Below are 27,305 nucleotides of genomic sequence, written 5' to 3'. Positions count from 1 at the left end.
AAGAAGGGACTGGATGACAGGACATCTGTTAAGCCATTAGGAAATATACTTACATGGTACTAGAGGGAGCTGAAGAGAATATAAACTGTAGAGGAAGGTAGAGATTGAAACACATCCAGCAAATAATTGAGTGTGTAGGTTGTAAGTGCTACTCTCTGATGAAGTGGATGGCACATGAGAGGAGTACGTGGCGGACCACATAAAACCAGTCAGAAGACTGATGACCCAAGAGAAAGGAAAAAAAGTTAATTCTGAAGTGCAACGAGGAGTTCAGCTGACACAAGTACGGAGCTACAACGAATGGAGTGCAACTGCCGAGCAGCTCCTCACGAGCCACACATCTCTTTGTCAAGCCTAAGCGGCGCTCGAGGTGGTGGAACGAGCGACTTACTGCATAGTGGATGAGTGGAAAGGAGAGATTTGGAGTTGTTAATCGCTCTATACCTGCGTTATGTGCCATCTTATGTAGTGCTAACAGTGACGTACGGAGAAGGGGGTGATGCGGTGTGGACTGTTTTCGTGGTTAAGGTGCTGCCTCCTTTGTTCAGTTAAGCAAACGGGAAGACGTGAACACTTTCTACAGCATTTTGTACTGGGTACAATAGAAGAACAGTTCGGAGACGATGACTATCATCATAAAGTAGCGTGTATGAGACAATGTTTTGTGGACAATAACATTCCCGAGATGGAATGGCGTGCCCAGAACCCAGTGGATAACTTCGATTTCGCTCCAGACGCCAGCGGCACAACTTCCCTATCTGCTCTACTTTCGGGATTTGAGTACGAGTGAGCTGCCATTCGTCCACAGATAATCATACAGCATACTGAAAACGTCCCGAGGAGATTTGAAGCAGTAATTAGGTGGTCATACCGCATGTTAATGTCCACTAATGGATGTCTGGATACTTTTGATCAGATAGTGAAGCTTAGCGAGCTATAGTGTTAAATGTAGAGAATAACACAGACAAGCTTATCACGGTGAAAGTTGTTAATGATAATAAACGTGAATGAAATGGAAAGTAGGCTTGCCAGTGTTATGTCGAATTATTTAATAACCATCAGAGAGATGGCGGCAGAAGGAGATCTGCGAGACTTATGAGACGTGGAAACAGCTCGGCAAAGTTACAACAGGCCTACAAAAGCAAAACGTTCCTGTTTTTAGCCTTTGCAAATGCGGTCACGTTTAGCAGCGGATTGACGTGTCTACTTTGTCGTCGATTTGCTGAGTTTGGGGCGAACACGCAGCACCGGGGCCGGGCTGTCCGTCGTGAGTAGAGGGCGCCGCTCACAGCATTGATCCCGGCGCGCGCTGAGTGATTTATCCGCGGACGACGTGCCGGCGCTGTGTGTACACGCGCGTTGATATGCACGGCGGGTCCGCGTGATGGAGTGCCGCGCGGCGTCCCCGCCGCCGCCGCCGCCGCCTTCCTGCCGTCACCTGTTGGCGCCCTGAGGGACGCGGGGCCGTAGCACAGCGCGGTCCGAGAACTCGCAACGGCGTGCCCGTACCCGCTGGGGACTGGTACTCGCTGCAAGAAAATCGATGCTCACATTGTTACATTGATAAGAGCTGCACCTCAGTTATTAATAGCGCTCCTAAAATAATGAATGGTGTAATGTATCCTTGCAACAGTAACTTTGATTAATCACGGCCATTCTTTATTTTGAAGCCGAATCTTAACGTTACTGGACAAAACATGCTCTCTACATCTACATACATACTCCGCAATCCACCGTACGGTGCGTAGTGGAGGGTACCTCGTACCACAACTAGCATCTTCTCTCACTGTTCCCCTCCCAAACAGAACGAGGGAAAAATTACTAGCTATATGCCTCTGTACGAGCCCTGATCTCTATTATCTGTGTGGTCTTTCCGCGAAATGTAAGTTGGCGGCAGTAAAATTGTACTGGTTCTCTAAATTTCTTCAGCACCGATTCACGAAAAGAACGCCCCTCCTTTCCTCTAGAGACTCCCACCCGAGTTCCTGAAGCATTTCCGTAACACTCGCGTGATGATCAAACCTACCAGTAACAAATCTAGCAGCCCGCCTCTGAATTGCTTCTATGTCCTCCCTCAATCCGACCTGATAGGGATCCCAAATGCTCGAGCAGTACTCAAGAATAGGTCATATTAGTGTTTTATAAGCGGTCTCCTTTACAGATGAACCACATCTTCCCAAAATTCTACCAATGAACTGAAGACGACTATCCGCCTTCCCCACAACTGCCATTACATGCTTGTCCCACTTCCTATCGCTCTGCAATGTTACTCCCAAATATTTAATCGACGTGACTATGTCAAGCGCTACACTACTAATGGAGTATTAAAATATTACAGGATTCTTTTTCCTATTCATCTGCATTAATTTTCATTTATCTATATTTAGAGTTAGCTGCTATTCTTTACACCAATCACAAATCCTGTCCAAGTCATCTTGTATCCTCCTACAGTCACTCAACGACGACACCGTCCCGTACACAACAGCATCATCAGCAAACAGCCGCACATTGCTATCCACCCTATCCAAAAGATCATTTATGTAGATTGAAAACGACAGCGGACCTACCACACTTCCCTGGGGCACTCCAGATGATACCCTCAACTCCGATGAACACTCACCATCGAGGACAACCTACTGGGTAGTCCAAGCAAAAAACAAAACAAACAAAAATGTACAAATGATTAAAATTTCAGAAAAACTGAATGGTTTATTTAAGGAAAGGGCTTCACATATTGAGCCAATCACTAACACGTTGGTTGACCTCTGGCCCTAATGCAAGAAGTTATTCGGCTTCGAATTGACTAATGCAGTTTTTGCATGTCTTTCTGAGGGATATCCTGCCGCATTCTGTCCAAATGACGCGTTAGGTCGTCAGAGTTCTTAGCTGGTTGGAGGGCACTGCCCATAATGTTCCTAACGTTCGAAACTGGAGGAAGATCCGGTGACCTCGCTGGCCAAGGTAGTGTTTGGCAAGCACGGAGACGAACGATAGAAACTCTCGCTATGTGCGGGCAGTCATTATCTTGCTAAAATGGAAGCCCATGACGGCTTGCCACCAAGGGCAGCAAAACAGGGCATAGGGTACCGGCTACGTATCGGTGTGTTGTAAGGGTGCCGCTGATGCAAACCGGTCTTGAATCTTATCATTATGAGTTCCACGTAGAAATGAGCCTTGATGACCAGCGAACACGTGTCTAGAGACGGTCCGGACAGTGGTGGGGTACGGACGGAGCACTGCCAGCCGTGTGACCCGACAACTGGGAGTAATGATCAGTGGTGTCATTTCTTTTCATAGCAGGTCCCCTTGGATTGTAATCTGTGGCACCCTTACGTTACAGCGGTAAGTCGACTACATTCCACGCCCCGTTTTGTCCGTCTTCATGGGAAGCCATCCTGGCACTACATTTTCGGCGAGAGTTTCTACTGCTTGTCTTCGTGCTTTTCTTAGCCAGCAAGGTTGCCGGATCTCTACCCAATTGAGAAAGTTTGGGGCGTTTGAGTCGTGCGTGGCTTATGGTCGAGCCATCTATTACGAAACATCTTATTTTTACCGTACGACCGCCTCGTTATTTTAATTTCAATTACTGGTGTCACTGAATTGCTTACAGCCAGTTCTCGCCGACCGCTCGCGGCACAGGATGAACTGTCCGACGGACGGAGATGGCAGCGGGATCGACCGTTGGTCGGTCGTTCATTTGGTCGCCTCTTTGGGCGACTTGTGTTTGGTCTTTTGGCCGTTTCTGGGCCTCGTCACTGGGTCATCTTGCTGGACGTAGCTCGGAGCTCGGTTTCTTCTTGTGCGGAGACGTGGTGGTCAGTGAGCAAGAATTACCTCTGCATGGTTGGGTCCGAACCAGTGTGCCCGGATCGGCGTGTCTCCCAGTTCCCGACGGACAGTGGACACACATCGTTTGAGTGGCAAAGACCTTGGTTGGTTGCTGGTCGGTCGTCTGGTCAGACACGTGTTTTTCGTCACCGAGCTTCCTTCGGCTTTGTGTGTGTGTGTCTCCACCGGTGATTTGTTCTAGTTGTTAATCAGTGATTCGTTTTACGAGTGTTCTTGTTTATTGTGGCAGTGTATCGTGGAATACTGTGTACCCCGTGTCAGTTCGACTGCGCATTGCTTTAAATACTGTAATGCTGTCTGTGTACTGCAGTAGCCAGTTGGTAGGCTGCGACACAGCAGCGAGTGAGTGTTTTCTTACCGTGTTGGGACTGTCCGCCACGGCGTGTAGTTCCACAGCCGTTGCGATGTTCGTGTATGTCAGTAGCTATTCTGCCTTGGCTTATTAACACCAATATTTGAAGACGAGTGTTACTCGTCTCTTCGCCTCGCTGGCATTTTGGATGTAGAGCCGTTGGTCTGGCCACCAAAATCAGGCAGTTGGTTGGTTCGTCGGCTGTCTGTCGGTTGGGTTGCCTTCCGATTAAGAGATTGTTGGTCAGGCTGACTGTCTCGCCTAAACGGGCGTTAGTCTTACAATTCCAGGCCGACCCTTGGAAATTTCTGAGCGCCGTACCGTGTCTGTTATATAGTAACTTTCCTGTTTGAGTTTTAGTTATTTGGACGAAGTGTGGCCTTCAGCCGAGTTTTAATATCTCTTAAATGTTCCTGTTTTGCCCTTCATCCTTAAGATTGTTATTCTTTATTTTAAATGAAATGATTTTAAGGCCTTAAGCTGTTAAATGATTTTGTTGATGTGTGGCCTTCAGCCGAGTTTAATATATCTTAGATGGATGTTCCTAAGATTGTTATTCTTTTATATCGCGCCATCAACCGAATTTTGCATCTAATGTTTTAAGATAAGGCCTTGTGCCTTTTAAATTGAAATTCTTCTTTCTACGCCCAAGCCATTAAATTATTGATTAATAGCTGGCTTTCAGCCAAGTTCCATTAACATTAAACTGCTAATATCTTCAACCTGTTCAGACTGAAGATTTAAAAACAAATTTTTTTGGGGCTTAAAAGGTGAAACCCTCAGAAGAACCTTCTATTTAAATTTCTTGCTTAGGCTTTGCACCTTCATCTACATCTACATCTACGTGATTACTCTGCTATTCACAGTAAAGTGCCTGGCAGAGGGTTCAATGAACCACCTTCATGCTGTCTCTCTACCGTTCCACTCTCGAACGGAATGCAAAAAAAAAAAAAAACGAACACTTCAATTTTTCTATGCGAGCCCTGATTTCTCCTATTTTATCGTGATGATCATTTCTCCCTATGTAGGTGGGTGCCAACAGAATGTTTTCGCAATCGGATGTTAATCAAAGGAGATCGATTAAAGCTTTGAGTTTTTTGCATCCTTGTGTATTATTGTGTGTGGACAAATGAAGTTTGTATGTTGAGTGCAACTGACAGCAACTCATTTTGGCCCCTTTCCTGCTAGCCCAGGCATTTTAGCGTTATGGGCGGGGCCCTCCAACCAGCTCGGGATTTTGACGATCCAACGCATCAATTGGACAGAATTTGGTACGATATCCGTCAGAAGAACGTCCAACAACTCCAGTCAACGCGAAGGCGAGTAAGTGCTTGCATAAGGGCCAGGTATGGACGAATGCGTTGTTGACTTGCTCAATTTGACAATTTGTCTTGAATAAATCATCAAATTCTTATGAAACTGTAATCAAATGTTAATCTGCACATGTACATCACATCTGTCGATTTCTGTCCCAGTGGGATAATTCCTTCGTAGCACGTCGATTTCTTTTTTTCTTAGAGTGTATTCTCATCCCTTTAAAATAACACGGTCGCCATTATTGAATGGACAGTATCAGGCAGTCTTATGCCACTCCACCGACGACGCATGTAGTGGCAGTTAATTTGTGTGATCGTGTCACTCAGTAAAGTGGAATCACCACAGTAAGACAGTTCGAAGTGATAATGTGACAAAGGGGCAGAATGGTGTTTTGACGTTTCCGTGGCCAGAACGTGAATATAGCTGTCCAATCTGTTGGTGTATCAACGCGCGCTGTCCAACTGAAACTTCACTTCCTCCTACACTGTTTTCCGAACTTTCGTACCGTATGGCGAATACCTGCTTGCGACCACGGTTGTAATCCCCGCACATTTAGCAATGACCGGTATTGGAGGCAAATTACGCGACGTATTGCTCCGCAGACTTCGTGCGAAACGTATGTTGGCGGACCGGTCCTAATTTACTACAGTGCTACCAGTACACATTGCTAGACGCCACTGGGGTTAAGACTCTCGTTAATTTCATTTACCACTGACATACACTGAATATCCCTATTCAAGGTCTAAGCCCCCGCTAAGGTCCAGATGTATGTAAAGGCATTTTGCGATGGGAAACGGAAGGAATCGGTTGGCCTTAACACGTGGACCGTAACTGTGTGCCCAGATAAACATTAACAATTACTTAGCAGTGGTGGGGATTGAAACTTCCTGGCTGGTTAAAACTATGTGCGGGACCGAGAATCGAACTCGGGACCTTTGCCTTTAGCGGGAAAGTCCACTGCCGCTGAGCTACCCATGCACGACTCACGACCTGTCCCCACAATTTTACTTTCACCAGTCCCTCGTCCCCTACCTTCCAAAGTTCACAGAAGTTCTCCTGCGAAACTGGAAGAAAGGATATTGCGGAGACATGGCTTAGCCACAGCTTGGGGGATGTTTCAAGAATGAAATTTTCACTCTGCAGCGGAGTGTGCGCTGATATTAAACTTCCTGGCAGATTAAAACTGTGTGCCAGACCTAGACTCGAACTTACTGCAGAGTGAAAATTTCATTCTGCATACCGCCATTTCGCCAGTCTTCGATAACGTACTTTATTTCTCCAATCAGAAATCTCCCAAAAATATTATTCTGATAGGTTCGGCGTCGCTTTTCGAAAGACTGCCAGCGCTGACATATCGCAACTCCTCGTTCCAAAACGTTGCGTGTTCTACCCTATGGCAAATCGGCCCTCCCGGAGTTGCGAGCGCCGACCAAGTTTCTAAGCCGTCCCACCAGAACTTTCTTCCCGAGCACGGCGATGCAGTGGTTAGCACATTGGACTGGCATTCGGGAGGCCATCCGATTTAGGTTTTCCGCGATTTCCCTAAATCTCTTCACGCAAATGCCGGGATGGTTCCTGTGAAAGGCACAACCGATTTCCTTCCCTGTCATTCCCTATTCTGAGCTTGCACCCTGTGTCTAATGACCCCGTTGTCGATGGGACGTTAAACAGTGATCGCCTCCTCTTCCTCCAGAACTTTCAGCAAAATTCCCTCCTCAGTGTTTACAGTCGAGACACCGGCGGCCTGGTGGCACGAGACAAAAGACTTGCACTTGGAGGCACCTGGACGCTGCTTCACAACAATGAGACGTTATCTTATAGGGCACGCCGTTTGTGAGGTCGGTTTGTTTCCTTTGGAGAAAACTCCGAATTTCACATTCGGCACTGCGGTGAGGGCTGGGGTTCTTGAAGCCAGCACGCAAGTGCTTTCTGCCTCAAGCTTTTCTAACCCTTTCAAAGACGCACGCCATCTTCTGCCATAGTGAATGGGACAGAGGAAACTGCTCCCAGGGACTCGGGTCGGCTCGTACTTACCTCCCGTCGCACGCGTCCGGTCACTCGCATCGCCGAGCAAGCCGAGGCGAGCTGAAACCGCAAGAGCCATAATTCAACTCCCCGCTAACTCCCGCTAACTACCAAGAGAACGATCTCATCACAATTGTAGAATTAGACATTAAAGAAAATCCTCTACAATCAGCACAAAACCCCAGGGATGATACCGCTCTTTTGTATATACATCAAAGTTGCAGAAATATTTACGTACAAGAGAAATGACCATAAATTACATGAAAAATAAAAATTAAACATTTTATTTACCTAACCATTTTATTTACCTAATCGTTGGCTCGAAAGACACCGGCCTTCTGTCCTCTCTCTCTCTCTCTCTCTCTCTCTCTCTCTCTCTCTCTCTCCCTCTCTCTCTCTCGCAGCCATCAGCGCTACTATTGTTTTAGTTTTCAGTCTGTTCCTTTGAGCCGTTTTCAGGTTCCACCGAGACACTGGAAAATGGAAGACAGAAAAGAAGGAAGATTACTTTTTTGTAAATTTGGAGAATTTGTAGTTTTGGCAGCAGATTTCATATCAAAAAACATCCTTCCACTGTACAGTGGCAGGTCTAATCCAATTTTCTCATGCTCCGGCGTAGCATGATTTTTTTCAGTATTCAAAATCCAGCTTCTGGCAGTTCATTAATTATTGAAAAACAGGAAACATCTTTCTGCAGGAAGAAAGGATTTAACATTGTAGGATCGGGCTACGCTAGGATCCTCTACGGAAACTGTATCAGAAGTGGGATCTGAGAAGTGAAGTCGTATTCTGAGCTGTGATACATGCTATTCATAGAAATCCAGGCAATGTTTGTAAAAACAATTTATGTCCTGTTATCATACTTCAGTGTTGGTTTTGAATATATCAAATGTTCCTGTGCAGCTATACCCAACTGCACTTTACCTAATCCAACGACATGACAGAATCTTTCCACTTCTTAAATAATTTGATAGGTCACCACAACCTTTTATTCTACTTTTTGGCTTTGCTTTGTTCATACTAACCCAAGTCATGTGGTAAGTAGATTGGCAGTTTGAATTCGGCAGTTCATCTAAGTACGTAAACGTATTCGAAAGGAGCGCTGATCGAATTCCTTTCAGCTCCTGATTTTTTCTGATTATTTCATCTGCCGTTTGGTTTGATTGTTTTCTTTTCTAAGCTTTTTCTTCAATTATGATTTAATATAATAGCATAAAACATTAGTGAATAGGAAAAGTAAGTTACCTTTGACATTTTAATCTCTTACATTTGATATTACCCGTACCACAATGGAGTACAGACGTTTGAATGATCTGTAACACGTGACGATTTCAGGTTCTCATAAATACAAATTTATAATATTATCATATTTATTTATTCACTCTAATGTATTATTTCTAGTGGTGTGATCATTTCCTTTGCAATACAGAACTGAATTTATTCTGCTTTTTCTTTTTTTATGTTCAGTAACTGTCCATTTGCAGAGCATCAGTTAATAGTTTTCAATACAATTTTATTTACATCTTCGAATGAACTTTTTCCATTAAGCTTTATTTACTTATTTATTTATTTATTCACTCTTCACAACCACTTTCTATTATCTCGAAATCTAGACTGGGCCACGCTACTGTTATTTTTGTGTGCAATGAAAAGTGAATACCTTTACTACCAGACACTTTGTCAATGAACCTCAAAACTGTTTCCCGCTACATAACTATGAATACCCATCCTTACACATGTAACAGAATTTCCCTTCTTTCGTCTTTCCATTCCTAATCCATTGCTTTAAATTCTGTCGCCCTTCATGGCTCAATCAGTTTCCAGCTCCAAATAACACTTGCGTGAAAACCACGTCACCTTTCCGTTTTCTCCAAAGCAATAATTACTCCATACTTCGAATACCTACAAGAGAGCTTTATTTCCATCCTTACTGCCAGCTACATTTATAAAAAAGCACTTAACATTATATTCAAATCCTCTTATACTAAGATAAAATCAAAATACTTCGACAACACTACAAATTCTACAGAGGGAAAACCCTAACAATACAACAAATAAACACAAGAAAGAAAAAACGTTTCTACCACTGCAAAATTTCTATTAAACCCTTATCCAATTACCCAACAACTGATACTACTGTCGGTACTACCGTTTCTATGATTAAAATGGGTACATTTTTCTTTTTGTTCATTGATCAGAGTACATAATCTTGTAGAGCTTAATGAGGCTTGATTGCAATACTTTCATCGTCAGCGAAGCGAATTGTTTGTGATCAAAGATAATTTTTATACAGTAAGAACAAGAGCGACCCCAATATTACTCTCCATTCTGAAGATGGTTCTTCATTGTCGTACCCACAGATTGTGCTTCTGATAATTAAAGCAGTTTCCAATCAAGTTGTTAATCATTCTTATTTCTTGTACCGTAAATATATCTCTTAGCTGTACCTTAACTACATACAAATTTCTTTCTCAGGTGAAGAGAGTGTGCGGACCACACATGTGGGACTATGGTGTTACGGACGAGAACACTGCACACGATGGCGTCCGTTCCAACGGCACTGCGTTCCAGCAGAGCTTGGCTGGTGAGTACGTGCCTCCATCCAGCTGTCTCAACTTTTCTCCTGGCTCAGAAATCTCAATACTCAGGTTATCCCTCTAATACATGCAATACAATGGCGTGTCTCTAACAAGAGATATTTCGCGGTGAGCGAGCGCAGTTACGATCAGTGTATAAACTTTACTGCCGTGAGCCACAGCGCTTCTTAACAACGGTGTCGTTTCTTTCCGAAACCTAATTGCCGTTTAACTGAGTCGTTTCGACTACACTGATTTCTGATGTCGACCAAATGGAAACACTTGCAGCAGGAGCATCGCAAATACAAGTAAAATGATGAGTTCAAAATTATTATTATTGTTATTATTATTTATTATTTCTGTTAATCGATAAATAAGCCAGAATAATGTCAATAGTCTTGTCTTCACCACACCAGATCATAAAATTAAATTAACTTTAGCTACCAAGTTACTGCATAAGTAATCGAGTTCACCCACTTTCAGTTACCAGATCAAGAAGTTTATTTATACCAGTGGCTCAGCTTATAAAAAAGTACTGTATCCTACTCCAGATGAAAAAAAAAAAAAAACGAGAACAGTTACGATGCCACAATAATAACAGTTGTAATCAAGCATATAGTGTGAAAATTAAAGGATTTCAGTTTTCACTGGTACTTCCGTAAACATGGTGTAGTACAACAAAAGATGTTTTTCAGAATCAGACGCCACTGTTGCTGGTATTGCCGATCAGTACGGTAATGTAGAACAGCAGTGACGATAATGACTTTGCCGGGCTCACCGACTCGCTTCTCTCTGCGGTGTATTGTTGCTTGTGAATATACGCTAATTCACAAGTTTCCCACCCGCTTACGAGGCCTACTCGTTGCTTTTACTCGTTTACATAATCTACTGGAGAACAGATAGAGATGGCTACGCGTGGAGTTCTGTTACACTTCCAAAACAATTCGTAAGACAATCTGCACCCAACGTTACAACGCATTTTATAGTCGTGACATGACTTACATGTCTTCATAGTAATATGTTACAACTGATTGCAGCAAACACAGATACAACGAAGCGTCACTCATAGGTAATGTTTGAACAGAAGATACAAAAATGTTGCCACACGGAGTGTTTACATAGTGAAGTATTAGTTTTTTGTCGCGCAAATTGCGTTACATTAACTGTGAAACGAAACGTGCAGCTTTTAATCTGGACATACATTTAACAACTGATGAAAAATAATCATTGACAATTTTAATGCAGTACTTGTAATAAAACCCGATTTAACAGAGAGGAAAAAGGAAAATGAGTGTTGGCATTTAATACTTAGCTGCCATTCTTCGTCATATGTCTGCTCTTTCCTGTAGGATCATTTTCCCGCTTTTCTTATCAGAATGTAAAACTTCACATTCTAGATCATATGAGTGGTTTTGTGTTAAAAGGTGATCTGCAAAAGTTGTATGCTCCTTTCTTAATCTCCAGTTTCTTTCATGGAAGGCTATATTTTTCATAACTTGTTAATTCTATCTACACATAAACTACATTTTTCCTGTTGTAGTTAATGTAACTGTTTCCTTGTGAGAAAAAATTAATAGTTTCCTATGTAAACGCTCTACATATCTTCATTTATGTGCCTTTTGTGTCTTCTGTTGAAATGACGTCTGCACAAAGTCGCACGTCATTTTACTTGTCTTTGCTACACTCACTTGTGACCTGCTGATGGCCTAAGACACTGAAAGCCAGTTCGTTACCAAATAAATATAATTTTCTAGAATATCAAACAATGTTTCCTGATTAACATTATAAACATTACACCATAAATGGTGTTTTATGCTTCAAAAGAGAGGAAAAAATTAAAAATGTAATCACCCGTCAAGCGTCATGACTCAGCTCGCTCTAGTACTGTTTAAGTTAATCTGTGATGTCTTAACAGAGGTCCTGTCATCCGGTCCTTTCTTCTTGTCAGTGTTATCCGTATACTCCTTTCCTCGCCCTGTCCCCGGAGAACCTACTCATTCCTCATCTTATCAGTGCATCTAATTTTCAACATTCGTCTGTAGCACCACATCTCAAATGCTTCTGTTCTCTTCTGTTCCGGCTTTCCCACAGTCCATGCTACAGTGCCATAAAATGCTGTGCTCCATATTGCATTCTCAGAAATTTCTTCGTCAAATTAAGGTTCAAATGGCTCTGTTCACTATGGGACTTCACATCTGAGGTCATCAGTCCCCTAGAACTTTGAACTACTTAAACCTAACTAACCTGATGACATCACATACATCCATGACCGAGGCAGGATTCGAACCTGCGACCGTAGCGGTCGCGCGGTTCCAGACTGAAGCGCCTAGAACCGCTCGGCCACACCGGCCGGCTTCAAATTAAGGCCAATGTTTGATACTAGCAGACTTATCTTGGCAGGAATGCACTGTTTGCCATTGCTAGTCTCTTTTGATGTCGTCCTTGCTTCGTCCGTCACGGATTATTTCGCTGCCTTGGTATCAGATTTCCATGACTTCATTTACTCTGTGATCACAAATACTGATGTTAAGTTTCTCGTAGTTCTCATTTCTGCTCCTTCTCAGTGCTTTCGTCTTTCTTCGATTTGGTCTCAATTCTGTACTCATTAGACTGTTCATTCCATTCAGCATAGCCTGTAATTCTTGAACCTTCCTTTTATTTCTTTTATTTGCTTGATCTATGTATAGATTGAACTGTATGGGGCAAAAGACTACATCCCTTACACCCGTTTTAACCTGAGAACTTCGTTATTTTTGTTCCATTCTTATTGTTCTGTCTTGTTTCTTGCACATACTGCACAGCACTCATGTTTCCCTACAGCTTACCCACATTTTTCTCAGGATGCCAAATGTCTTCCACCATTTTACATTATCGAACGCTTTTTCCACGTTGACAAATCCTATGAACGTGATTTCATTTTTATGGAATCTTGCTTTCATTATCATCCGCAATGTTATAACTGCCTCTCTTATGCCTTTACCACCGAGCGAGGTGGCGCAGTGGTAGGACACTGGACTCGCATTCAGGAGGACGACGGTTCAATCCCGCGTCCGGCCATCCTGATTTAGGTTTTCCGTGATTTCCCTAGATCACTCCAGGCAAATGCCGGGATGGTTCCTTTGAAAGGGCACGACCGACTTCCTTCCCCATCCTTCCCTAATCCGAGCTTGTACTCCGTCTCTAATGACCTCGTTGCCGACGGGACGTTAAACACCAATATCCTCCTCCTCCTTATGCCTTTACCTTTTCTGAAGCGAAACTGATCGTCATCTAAGAGATTCTGTTTTCCTTTCTAAGCTTTAGCCTATTATTCTTGTTAACAACTTAACAACATGGATGCACGAGCTCTTACGCTGACTGTGCGATAATATCACACTTTTAGGCTTTTGCAGTCTTCGGAATTGTCTGGAGGACGTTTTTCCAAAAGTCTGATGGTACATCGCAAGTCTGACATTCTACACACCAACGATACTGGATCCTCTATCCCTTCCCCATCGACTCTTGTTTCTTCATTCATCACGTCATCAAACAAGTCTTCTCCTCTTAGGGGTCATCAGTGTAGTCTTTCCATCTATCTGCTCTCTCCTCTACATTTAACAGTGAAATTCGCACTGCACTGTAAATGTTCCGCCCTTGCTTTCAATTTCACCGAAGATTGTTTTGACTTTTCTATGTTGTAAGTCAGTCCTTCCGACAATCATTCTTTTTTTTTGGATTTCTTCACAATTTTCATGCAACCATTTCCTCCTATTTTCCGTACACTTCGTATTTATTTCATACCTGACTGACCTATTTGTATGTTCCTGAATTTCTCTGAATATTTTTGTACCTGCTTCTTTCGTAGAACAGCAGAACTGTTTGCTCTTTGTTTTCTTGCAGCTGTCTTCCTTGTACCTATGTTTTTCCTTCCAGCTTCTGCTGTTGCCTTTTTAGAGATGTTTATTTCTCTTCAGCTGAACTTCCTACTGAGCTATGCATTATCGCAGTACCTGTAGTCTCGGAGAACTTACGGTGTATCTCTTTACAGTGTAGTGCTTTCATATCCCATTTGTTTGCATGTTGGTTCTTCCTGACTAGTCTCTTAAACATCAGCCTACTCTTCATCATAACTAAATTGCATATATTAAGCAGTAGATACTAAGGAGGCCTTAAGAAGGCTACTTGCAACAGTGAACGATGTCAGTTCTCCCAGTTAAATGGCTTGACAGAAGACATGTGAACAACAGTTTTTATTTAGCAGTCTTGCACCGCCATTTTTTCCTCATATGGCCAGTTTTCGTTTCACAAATAATCCATACTGAGATCTATCTCGAACTAATTAGCTCCACACATCGAACCAACTGAGAGGTACTTTGTGAAAAGTATACATTTGACAATGAGTTGTTTGTAACTGCGGAACCGGTCATACGCGAAAAAAAAGTTTGCGACTCCAGACTTGTAAAGCGGAGATGCTATTGGTGAGTGCTAGCCTTCGCATCTTACCTGACTCTACATAAGGTGTATGTCCTCATTAGATTTTTTCATATGGGGTATCAAAAAGCCCTCGGGGTGTGAGAGCTCAGTATAATCCGGACAGCAACTGTTTCATAGGTTCTGGTTGCCTGTGTAACTGCACACAGAGAGTGTGACGAAACGTAATGCGCCGGTGAGATTGACGGTCATCTCTTTGAACAATTGCTATGAGGTTAAGGTGCTGCTATAAACTGTAATTTGTTTGTGTCGATCAAAATCTAAACATTCATTTCTGTCGATCACTTCCTAATCTTGAAGTTATCAGCGTATAATCCTCTTCCGCTTACATAATTTTGGCCCTAAATATTTTGGACCTTCATATATATATACTCTGATGACACCTAGGGAGCGCACAGTGGAGTGTTGGGAAAATTTCATCATATTGCGCGTATGCTACACTTTGTATACAAGTATAAAACTTTTGTCATTTTGAGAACTCAAAAGTCTAACTACGAAAAAAGAGAAAGATTTATAAAATGCACTTTAAGACAAAGAAAAGATGCACCACGAAAGAATTATCCTAATGGGATGGAAATCGAGAAATGTGCTGCACGTGTACAGAGAAACAAATCGTCGCATTTTCAGAAAAATTGAATGATTTATACAGTAGAAAGAGCTGTGCAAACTGAGCAAATCAATTACGCATTGGTCCACCTCTGTCCCTTATGAAAGCAGCTATTCGGCTTGGGACCGGCTGATAGAGTTCTCGGATGCCCTCCTGAGGGATAAGGTGCCAAATTCTGTCCAATTGGCGAGTTAGATCGTCAAAAATCCTGAGCTAGTTTGAGGGCACCAAGCCACCACTTGCCTGGACACAACCTTGTTGGCAAGTGGGAGCTCGATACAACGCAAGCCGGGACTCGTGACACGCCGCCGCTGTTCTGGGATCCAGTGTGGATGTTCACAGGTCCATGCCAGTAGCTGAGCTCCGTGTCGAGGTGTCAGAAGTTGTGTCCGTGGAGGCCTAGTTGAAAGGGGTTTCTCAAGTCAGGAGAGCCTCAGCCGCCAAGTATGGCTCTGCGAAGGAGAAGTAACGCCCGTTCGTCAAAAATTTGTGGACTTCCTGTGTGGGGGTTTACGCGTGTGAATACATTGTGTCCCTGATAGCGAACATCCACTCTGTACAGTGCTGACCTACGCAACACGATCCATAATGTCTGATATTCTATCACGGATTCTTGATTCGATTGTCATGCCACATTCAGAGCCGGTTAACTCGCAACGTATTGCCACGTTCAGTACACAACTGTCTGTAACACACCGCGTAGATATCATGTCTACACTCTAACCACACCCAGCACATAGCTGCGACTTTCGGACGTCAACAAGGCACATCACCTTTCCTGTGACTTCAGACAACCCAACTGACATCCCCAAAGTTCACGAGTGACGTGCTTTATATTAATCAAGCAGTAAATTCAAGTACCTGAAGATAAATGCACTTTGGTTTGTTGACAGCACCAGACAGTGATGAGCTATCGTCGAAGCTGCAGCCCTTCATGGCGAGCCTAAGAAAGAGCCGCGGCTTCTACGCCAACCTGGCCGAGTCGCTGTGTTCCGACGAGAGCTTCGCTGAGACCAGAGACACGGCCGACTGCTGGAACGGCGAGCGCGTCGGAGAGTGAGTACCCTCCAGCAACCATGTCCCGGGGCAAGCAGTCGCTGGCGCTGCGCTGGAGGCTGAGAACATGGTGCCTTGCAGGTTCTCCTCCTACAGTGTGTGTGTGTGTGTGTGTGTGTGTGAGAGAGAGAGAGAGAGAGAGAGACAGACAGACAGACAGATAGATAGAGCACCAAATGGAACACAAAGAAAGCTGTCGGAACGTTCAAATTGGGTCTGAGAATGCCTTCTATTGACAGAACCAGTCAGTTAGTGGCACTTGATAGAATAAATTCTCGAAAAGCGTCGTGCTCAGCATGAAGAAATCGTAACTGGTGCGACGTTTTAGTATTTAAATCGCATAGTTTTTATCATTTGCAATATCTGTTACTCACACATCCGTCCATTGTCTTATACATTTTTTTTTCTCTTAGTCAGTAAGTGCACGAATTGACAGTCCATTGCACTGCTCCGCATACTGTCTCACCAAAACAGTACCATAAAGTAGGTATGAGGAACAGTTCAATTGACTATCGATCTGTGCACCTAGTGACCAAAAGAATAACTGGTAATGGACGCATGAGTGGCAGATGCTCAACTCAGGGGTTCCCAACAAAATTTTCTCGAGGACCCCCTCATCGAGCATGATTGGTACCTCGGCATATCTCAGTATCAAGTACCTGAAAAAGCCAAATTAAGAGTCTTTTTATACGTTTTCTATTTTTGGTACTTAGAGAAAACATTGACATATTCATTATTGAAAAAAAATATTGGGCTTAAAACTGCTCGTGCAGGAAGCGACCAAAACAAAAAATCTGATATCATATGAAATATATTTAATATATTTTTTATTCTAACAGCATCTTGCGGACCCCTCTGGCATAGCTCGCGGACACCTGGCGGTCCGCGGACCACCTGTTGGGAACCACTTCTCTAACTGATAACAATTACTTTCTTTAGGCGAAAAAAGCTTACTTAACCTGAAGTAATGGTATCCGTGACTTGAAGGAAGATCAGAGTCTAGCGTGCCGTCGACGGCGCGGGTATTAGAGACGGAACGCGAGCTCGGATTACGAAAGGATGGGAAAGGGCATCGGCCGTGTCCTTGTCAAAGCAACCATCTGGGAATTTGCCTGCAGCACCTTAGGAAAATCACGAAAGGCCAAAATGTGTATGGTTGGGCGGGGATTTGAACCGTCATCCCCCCTAATTAGTGTCTAGTGTGCTAACCACTGCGCCACCTCGCTCTGTTCGTGACGCGAATCTGGTGGCTCGTTCGAAACTCTTTGTCGATAAATAAACATACATTACTGCGGCTTTTGCTTGTTTCGTGACGCTGTTATTTGAAACCAAATTAAACTAAACTCCGTCCGAACAGGTCTTGGAATGCCCAACGGTACCACCGGCCGCCGTGTCATCCTCAGGCCACAGGCGTCACTGGATGCGGATATGGAGGGGCATGTGGTCAGCACACCACTCTCCCGGTCGTTTTGTAGACTTTCTAGACCGTGCAGCCGCTACTACTGGTTGCAGTAGCTACTCAGTTGGCATAATGAGCCTCAGTGCACCCCGTAATACTCCTTCCGAAGGAAAAATCCATGGCAGTACCTGGAATCGAACTCGTGTTCTCTACATGGCAGCAATTAACACTGATCAGACAGAACATTATCACCACTTACCTAATATCCGGTATATCCACCTGAGCCGTGCTGGCCCCGACTTATGCGTTGGTTTAAACCTTGACTGTTACTCTGCATTTGGTTTCCCGCGGTTATGCCGAGGTTCTTCCTCTTTCTACGTATGGCAGCAGCGGTGTGTATCGATATTCGCACCTTGTACTATCTTTGGTCTGGTGCATATAGTTTCCGGCTAGCCGGTGTGCGGCAGGCGGTCGGATGGTGTGGATCAGCCAGGAAATCTCCGAGCGACGCAGTGGTCCGGGCCCGCTGGCGGTCCCTACGGTGTGTCGGAGTGTGTGGGAGCTGTTCCCATTGCTACGAGGTTCGTGGCTCAGCGACCCAGGACATCAAAGTTGAGTCGTGATTTAATTACCGAAGCCAGTCTGTTCACATTGTGCCGTTGGTTTTCATGGTTGGCTGGGGGGTGTTCCCGTGAGCAATAGCGAGTGTTCCATTTCGCAAAAGTTTGGCCACCATCCGGTTAACTGTATTTTGGTTATTTGAGGTTCAAGTGCCCCAACGGAATTTTCTGCCTTGTGGCCGTTAGCGTTCCGGTTACCTGCCATGGCCGCTGACGTAAAATTCAGGCAGTGTCCTTTCCTCATCGTGTTGTCGGTGTCCAACACGTGTGTGTAGTTTTGACAGCTTATATATACTTGGTTGTGGGCGGCTACACCTTTTATGTTTTGGGTTATAGTTGGGCCGACTACCTGTCTCCCCTAACCGAATGTTGATATTTCAAGTACAGACCGACCCCCGGAAACTTCAGAGCAGCGCTGGCTGTACTGCCTTTTCTTATTGGTGTTTGATTGTGTATTTTAATGACTCATAGCCGATTGTTTGAATTTGAATGCTTTTAGTTGGGTTTTAAATAATGGGCCTCCAGCCGTTTTAAAATTAAAAGTTCCTTGCTTGTCAAGTCTTAGACTGTTTGGGCCATCAGCCTCAATTGAAATATTATTTAATGATAAAACTTTGCGCCTTGTGCCTTTTGAAAATTTATTGTAGCTGTAGTTTAAATCATGGGCCTTAAGCCGTTTTAAAAATTAAAGAGGTTGTGTCCTTAAGCCATAAGATTGTGTGACATAGTCAGTCGATAGTTAAGCTCGGAAACTGCGCTGTAGTGTTTGGGTAACTAAATAAAGTTATATCTGTTCGAGTGCAACTGACAGCCACTCATTTTTGGCCCCTTTCCACAATTCCAACTACCTGTTCCGTCCTGCCGATTTAACCAGGCGGTTTCACCACCTTTGGCACGGATAACAGTGGCGAGGCATCGTGATATGGAAGCAACGTGGCCTTGGAAGGTCGTTGGAGGAAGAGGGCACACAAGTCGTCTAATCCCGTAAAATCCGGGCAGGGGGCGATGGAGATCTGACTCTACGTCCAGTCACATCCCACAGGTGTACAATCGGGTTCAGATATGGCGAACTGAGTGGCCATCACGTCAGCTGGAACTCGCTGCTGTCTTCCTCGAACCACTATCACACTCGCGGCCTTGTGACATGACGCATTATCTTGTTGAAAAATGCCACTGCCGTCGTAAAACGTCATCGTCATGAAGGGGGGTGCACGTGGCCTGCAACTAGTCTTCGATACTCCTTGGCCATCATGGTGCCTTGCACGAGCTCCACTGGACCCATGGATCCCCTCGCGAATGGCCTCCAGAGCATAACGCCGCCGCTCTCCCACTGACACGATGAAGATGGTATCGGGATTAATGGGACCATGAAACTGCGCTCTGCCACTGCGCCAACATTCAGTGACGATGGTCACGCCGGCCGAAGTGGCCGTGCGGTTAAAGGCGCTGCTGTCTGGAACCGCAAGACCGCTACGGTCGCAGGTTCGAATCCTGCCTCGGGCATGGATGTTTGTGATGTCCTTAGGTTAGTTAGGTTTAACTAGTTCTAAGTTCTAGGGGATTAATGACCTCAGCAGTTGAGTCCCATAGTGCTCAGAGCCATTTGAACGATGGTCACGCGCACATTTTAGTCGTAGTTGCCGATTGCGTGGTGCACATGCATGGGCCATCGGTTGCCGAGGCATATCGTTTGGAGCGTTCGGTGCACTATTTGTTGAGACACACTTATACTCTCCCCATCTTTAAAGTCTCATGTTAGTTCCGCCACGGTTCACCGCGTGGCCTGTTACCAGTCTGCCTAGCATAACGTCCAATTTCTGTATTGAAGGGTGGCCACCCAACCCCAAGGCGTCTGAACGTGGTTTCGCCTTGGTTTCGCCAAGTGTTGAACAGCGTTTCTCGAACGCCCGACTAGTTGTGCTGTTCCCAAAATGCTCGTGCGCAGCCTCCGAGCCATCACAATCTGCCCTCGATCAAACTCAAGAGTGAATGGTCCAATATGACTTCGCGAATCACTCACGCGGTGCCGCGTAGCGGAATTATCCAGAGTCCAAGAGACCAATCTTAAGCAACTAAAGCCTGGTTTACAATGGAGCGAATGGAAGCGAACACATGCGAATGAGCACTTGCAGAAAATTCACTATCATTCGCTTGAATATAGATAGAAATGTTTGGTCTAGATAGAACGGAAGAGAACACGAGGTAGCGCACATTGCCTACGAACGCTGTCTTATTAGTTTTTAGTTTTGGAGCTAATATGCGCCATACAGGATACAGCTCTATCTCTTTAGAGCCACAATGCGAAACTTTGCTGTTCAGTGAGAATTATTTTGAATGGTGAGTGCACTGTTCTCGACGGAGTATGAAAAATGGCACAGTGAGGGTAGAATTTAAGTGTCTCAATTTGTATGGAAGCGTGACATGCATGGAGATCGTGCACTTTACACGGAATTGCATCCTATCTCTCCTTATCAGTGGTCCAAAACTTTTCTTATATGTCGGCTGCCATTTTACCCTGGCTTCTCATTACCATTGAGGGGAAATTTTTAATCAGAACACTAATTACCGACGTCGAGCATCATCTCAAGAGGGTTGAATCGCACCGGTAGTTCCACATTACATCTATAGATTTCTCGTTGTCCTCCACAGAAACAGAGGTGTCGTTATCTCCAGACCCTGAGCCCAACACAAGCAATGAATTAGTTTCTCCAGCTGGTATGAATACGTTTCGAACGAAACGTCGAAAACTTTTCTTTCTGTATTTTGATACGTCGATTACAAGATTTTTGCAAGTAAACAGTCCATTCTTTTTATTTTTGGTCCTAATTTGTCTTGCGGTTCTTGAATACAGATATACAGCTGCGGAAACAGTAAACTATTCATGCTTATCAGTGGCATTATTGTAAATGAATGTGTCGTTGCATTCATTGTTTGGGTAACCGACTCCGTCTTTTTCCCACACCCACAGTGAGGTATGCATGCAGTTATTTCACGAAACCTGATTGATCAGCGCTACAAACAGCAGTTGCGGGGATAACGGCAAGTTTCGTCTTTACCTCAGCTATGAGTTTCTCTATAGCATTGTCTATCACTGGCAGCTGCTCTACCCGTTTACATGACGTAAACGTGGTAATTTTGCGACTTTCTAGTCTGTACGATTTCTTGAACCTGCATAGCCAGGTCGACGAAGCATGGAAATTAGCAATGTTCATGTCAGATGCAATTCGAAAAGCCCAGTCTCGTCGATATCCATCTGTAACGGGGCATAGCTTCTCACGAGCAGTTCTAAATCTTGCGAACAGTTTTTCATTCAGATGGTTTCGGGTTTCCGTTTGGTGCATATTTCTTACTTCATGTAATTCATTCTTCCATTTGTACAGTTCATGCACCGATTTTACGAATCGAAAACGCCACTGCGTAACTTCAAGCGTATTCTCCCACCTACATTTAACCAATATTACACTGCCTTTTCTTTGTCGCTGAATGCTGTTGCAGTACGTGTTTCTTTTTTAGGCTTGGAAGGCATTCTTCTTCTCCTGAACAGTTACTGGCAGAAGTGACATCCGAACCACAATTCATGGAATCGTCAAACGAAATGTCGATATCATTCGAATGAATGTCAAGGAAATCAACTAACAAATGACACATATGTACGCGCTCATGAAAAGTAGGTAATTTCGGCTGGGAACCACGTTCTTCATATTTCATCATTGCTAAATTGAGAACGTTAAATGGATTCAATATTACAGTGAAACTGAAAGAAAAAAAAGTACCATTAGCAGGCATGCCCTTCGAAAGCACAATAAGTATTGAACTTTATCTGTATTGTCAATACTTACCAGTACTGCAAAAAGCAACTGATAATTTGTAGTAGACGTTACTGGAGTGGCTAATTCGAGAGAGTAATAACTATGTACTGTAGTGTCAGAGAAACTGTCAACGAACGGTAACCTGAACGTCCTTTACAAATTATGATCGGGTTGTGTCGTGTTTCCTGTTTAGAAATGTACCGCCGACCTCGGCTGTGTGTGTGTGTGTGTGTGTGTGTTCTACCGCCTCCTGGCGATCTACGAATTTGGCTATTTTTAGCTATTTTTTAAGTACTTGCAGTGCTTCTCAGCAGCTATAATTTTGACAGTGTATTTCTTTCGTTGTATTCTTCCTGTGTAAAACATTTCAGGGTAGGTTTCGACATGTTAAAATATTGAACCATTCCTTTGTCAGACTGCGCGCCTTCGCCAGTCTACACACGACATATTTCATCACTCCACGCACAGTGCACCGTGCGTGTGTCTTGACTAGCGGTCATTCCTCAGGAGATGACGCTGCTATCGCCTGGACGGGACTATATCGATAGTAGGTTGATGGTCTTTATGTTCTGGCCGATCAGTGTATGCTGACCAGTCGGCTACGGAAGCGAAGTATAAATATTTAGCCGGCCGGTGTGGCGCTTCAGTCTGGAACCGCGTGACCGCTAAGGTCGCAGGTTCGAATCCTGCCTCGGGCATGGATGTGTGTGATGTCCTTAGGTTAGTTAGGTTTAAGTAGTTCTAAGTTCTAGGGCACTGATGGCCACAGATGATAAGTTCCATAGTGCTCAGAGCCATTTTTTAAAAATATTTAATCATATTAATTAAGCTCGACGCCCTTAGCGGAGAAACAGGGTAACACTTAAAAAGGTAAATATGTCTGTTGCTGTTGCGTAGGATGAGCACTTTTACTTATTCACGAGTAGACATTCGGTTTCATGGGTCGGACCGTCCTTTGTATGAAATCTGCACGTAACGTTAACTTTACATTTGAAAATGCCGCAACTTTTCAGCATCGTCATCGGCAGGCGCTCGTCATTCACTCGTCGAGATAGACCTTCTACTGGTTGCTGCGGCCATTAGGCCTTCAGCTATACCTGCCTGGCACAACGTCGTCTTCGCGGCCTTTCCGTGTCTCTGACACACTAAAGAACTTTACTGATCTATCTACCATCCATCCGCTTAGCTACATGTCTTCTCACCTGTACTTCACTTTATCTGGCAGTAATTGTTTGTTCCTCCCTAGTCTACTCCCTGATCTCCAAGTGATTCCCAAAATGCACCTTTCAACTGCTCACCGCAACCCTGAGTTTTTCAATGGTTTTCATATTAAAAGTCGTGTCTCACTGTCGAAAGTCAAAGCTGGAAGTACACACTCATTGCAAAATTTTCTGTTCGGACGCATCGGAAACTTAGGTTTGAAAATGATATTTAGTTTACGAAAAGCGCTGTAGACCAGCGTTTATTTTTTGAGATAAGGTCTTTTTGGCATAACTTGACAGAAGGAAGGGACAGGTTGGGAGGAAACATTCTGAGGAACCAAGAAATTTCGTAATGAAGAGCTGTGTGCCAAATAACTGTAGATGAATACCAAGGTTTGGGTAGAGTGCGTCAAGTGTATGCAATGGCAGTAGTTATCCAAAAGGTTAGAATGGATGTGAGTTGCAGTAGTTATCCGGAGATGGAGAGGCTTCCACAGGACAGAGTATCGTGGACAGCTGTGGCAAACGAGTCTTTGGACTGAAAACCACGACAACATTTCTTTTCCTGTCCGTCCTGTTGTTCTCTTAATCAGCGGTAAATACACAAAAGTCTTCACTCGTTTTCTTGGCATATTTCTTAATTTTTATGCTGATGTTTTCCGTGCGCTGATCATACGAAGGGCTTCCAATAAGGAATGCAACACACTTTTTCCCGACCAATTTCGGTTGCAAAAATGCGAGACTTGTGGGATATCGTGAAATATTCCGACTTCAGCGCCCGTAGTTTCATGAAGTTCCAATAGGTGGCGGCGCTGTACGTAGCCTTCAAAATGGCGTCTGTAACGGATGTGCGACCCAATAGAGAGATGTCATTGATTTTCTTTTTTGGTGGAAAACCAGAGTGTTGCAGATATTCATGCCGTTTGCAGAACGTCTACGCAGACCTAGCAGTGAACAAAAGCACGGTGAGTGGTTGGGCGAGGCGTACGTCATCATAGCAACAAGGTCATGCAAACTCGTCCGATCTCCCACGTCCTGACCGGCCGCACCCAGCTGTGGCTCCTGCAGTGCTGGAACGTGCGGACACTCTCATTCGAGGCGATCGACGAATCGCAATCAAACGCCTAGCTGCGCAACTGGACGTCCCTGTTGGGAGTGGTGACACACTCGTCCACCAGTTGGGGCACTCAAAGGTTTGTCATTCCTCGTCTACACTACAGCCCGGCTCTCGCACCTTCCTCCGACTTGCATCTGTTTGGCCCAGTGAAGGATGCATTCCGCGGGAAGCAGTGCGCGAATGACGGGGAGGTCATTGATCCAGCAAGACGTTGGCTCCCACGTCGACCAGTAGAGTGGTATCGTGCGGGCATACAGGCGCTCCCAGTAAGGCGGCGTAAGGTCTTCACACTGAACGAAGATTATGTTGAAAAATAGGGTTTTGTGATCAAAAGAGTGGGGAATAATACGGTGTACTGGGAACCTGAATAAAACAGACCTGCTTTCAGAAAAAAAATGTGTCACATTACTTACTGAACGCCCCTCGTGTATTAACGTGGGCTCGTTATAGTAATCAAGCCTGCTTCTAAACTAGCTTTATTATCAAACTTCCTGGTAAATTAAAACTGTGTTGTACCAGAACTCGAAACTGAGATCTTCGTCTTTCGCGAGCAAGTACTCTACCAACAGATCCATCTAACGGGGTCTTGACACATCCTCGGATAGTTCAGTTGATAGATTGCTCGTCCGCGAGCAGCAATGGTCCCAATATCGAGTCCCACTCCGGCACACAGTTTCAATCCGTGACTAAGTTTCAGATCAGCGTACACTCACCCGCAGAGTAAAAATTCATCCTTCCTCTATTATGTTCTTCCACTGTCGTATGAAGTCTATCTCCAAGAGGTCTAAACTGTACAATGTTATGGGAAAAACCTACGTTCCATTAGCACGTGTTCCTTATTCGTTTTGTCATTCAAGCGATCTGAAAGCTTATATAAGACTCCAGAAGTTGGTTTTTGTGATACAGAACTTCTTTGCTGACAGCTCATTCAACTCTGAATTTTCCATTATTTGTGGAAGTTTAATGGAGCTGTAGCATTTATGTTGATATTCTTCAGTACACTAACGTAGACTGAATCATCGCCTAAGCAGGTTAGAAGAATTTTCGTTGAAATTCAGTCCATTACTTGGTTTTGGTGTCACTCCAGTGGCTCTTTGATCTGCTGTTGAGAAAGTCAGTTGTCACGACATGATGGCCTAAGAATCCTATAAGAAGTTAGTGGTTAACTAAAAGCTGTCGCTGGGCAACGAGGCAAATGTAAATATTTAAACTTGTTTTTAGGATCTGATGAAAGACGCTTTCATGAAAAGCGCCAAAAGGTGATAAAAACTTTATTGTACTGTAACTGGTTTCGACAGTTTGTGATATCTTGCAGACTTCATACCTGAAAATGGTGTATTCAACATGTCTTGTACTTTCAAATACACTGTAAGACGAAAAAAATGACGCACCGCGGTGGAGTAATACGAATTGGTCACAAATTGATAGTCATACAGATATCGATGGAAAATTGAAAACTGTAATATTTGGCGGCTGATAGATCAATAAAGGGCATAGACTGTTTGCGAATTACATTCTGTGTAGTCACTTGGACAATATTTGTACCTTTCAGACAGGCGCGTGAAGAATATTCGCAGAAGTCGCCATTTGAGAGAGTAGGCGCAGTTGGGCTCAAAGAAGCCCGTTGGAGTAATCGGCGAATCGCACCACATTTGAATAGGAGAAGTGCCACTAGTCTATGATGTTGGGAAGGAATGGGTGAACCATGGCCAAACACAGCGTAAAGAAGGAAGCGGTCGAGGTGGAGAGATCCGGCTTGCAGCTGGAGTGATCCGGCGTGAAGCCGGTGCTCCAGTGACAGCAGGGACCACTAACAGGAGGCTGACAGGAACGGCGCTGAGCTCACGGCGCCCCTTACGCCGACTACCGTTGACCTCTGTACACGAACGAGCACGCTTGCAGCGACGTCGGGCGCTTTCAGCCTAGAAGCTCATTGACTGGAGTAGAATTGTCTTCAGTGATGAGTCCCGCTTCGAATTGAGCCCCTATGATCAGGTATTACGTCTCTGGAAGTGCGCCGCACAGCGGCGGGTACCATCTTCACTGTCGTTCGCCTTAGGCCCCACAACCAGGAGTGGGGTGCCATTTATTTCCATATCAGGAATGCCTTTGGTTGTCAACCGTGGCATCCTTGCAGCACAGCGGTACATCGACGCTATTCGATGCCACGTTTTGTTCATGGCAAGCCATTATGAGCTTATATTTCAGCAAGATAACGGCCGCCCGCACACGAGGAGAGTATGTACTGCCTGTCTCCTTGCTTGCCAAACCCTGCCTTGAGCAGAAAGGTCTCCGGATGTCTCCCCATTTGATAAAGTTCTGAGACTATGGGCGTGATCCAACCAGCTCGGAATGTTGACAATCTAAAGAGGCAACTGGACAGAATTTGGGCCGAAATCCATCAAGAGGGCGTCCAACATCTCTTAATTAATGTACAACCGAATAACTGCTTGCATAAGGGCCGGAGGTGGGCCAACGCGTTATTCACTTGATCAATTTGTGAACCTCTTTCTCTTGAATCAATCATCCAGTGTTTCTGAAATTGTAATCATTTGTTTGTCTAAACATGTACATCACATCTACCTATTTCCGTGCCATTCTGATAATTCCTTCGTGTTGCGCCTTTTTTGTCAGAGTGTGTGCTATGTAACACATTTCTCAATAATACGCCATTGATATACACCACTTTAAGTCCACTAGCTCACTCCTGTAGTAGCAACAGTAGTCGTGTGTTGTAATTTAAATAAGAAAATGGCCAGTTCGGCAGAAACCGGTAATAATAGTGTAATAAAAACGTGATGTAGATAGTTTTGTTCATAAAATGGAATGATCGTATGTCTGTATTGGTCGAAAGACCACATCTGGGCAGTTCGGCCGCCTAGTGCAAGTTTTTCTGTTTGATGCTA

General features: G+C 44.3%; 1 protein-coding gene across 1 annotated transcript in view; it reads left to right on the top strand.

The window, feature by feature from the left end:
• Nucleotides 1–27,305, top strand: part of LOC126458641 (glypican-5-like) — a 415,406-nt gene that overhangs the window by 336,787 nt on the left and 51,314 nt on the right. The window contains exons 5-6 of the mRNA XM_050095808.1: nt 10,019–10,127; nt 16,090–16,252. Of these exons, the coding sequence (XP_049951765.1) occupies nt 10,019–10,127; nt 16,090–16,252 (272 nt within the window). The remainder of the gene's footprint in view (nt 1–10,018; nt 10,128–16,089; nt 16,253–27,305) is intronic.

Source organism: Schistocerca serialis, chromosome 2 (assembly GCF_023864345.2).
Source record: "Schistocerca serialis cubense isolate TAMUIC-IGC-003099 chromosome 2, iqSchSeri2.2, whole genome shotgun sequence".
Classification (NCBI taxonomy): domain Eukaryota; kingdom Metazoa; phylum Arthropoda; class Insecta; order Orthoptera; family Acrididae; genus Schistocerca; species Schistocerca serialis.
The sequence above is the reverse complement of the archived record's forward strand: the minus strand, read 5'-3'. Positions and strand labels throughout refer to the sequence as shown.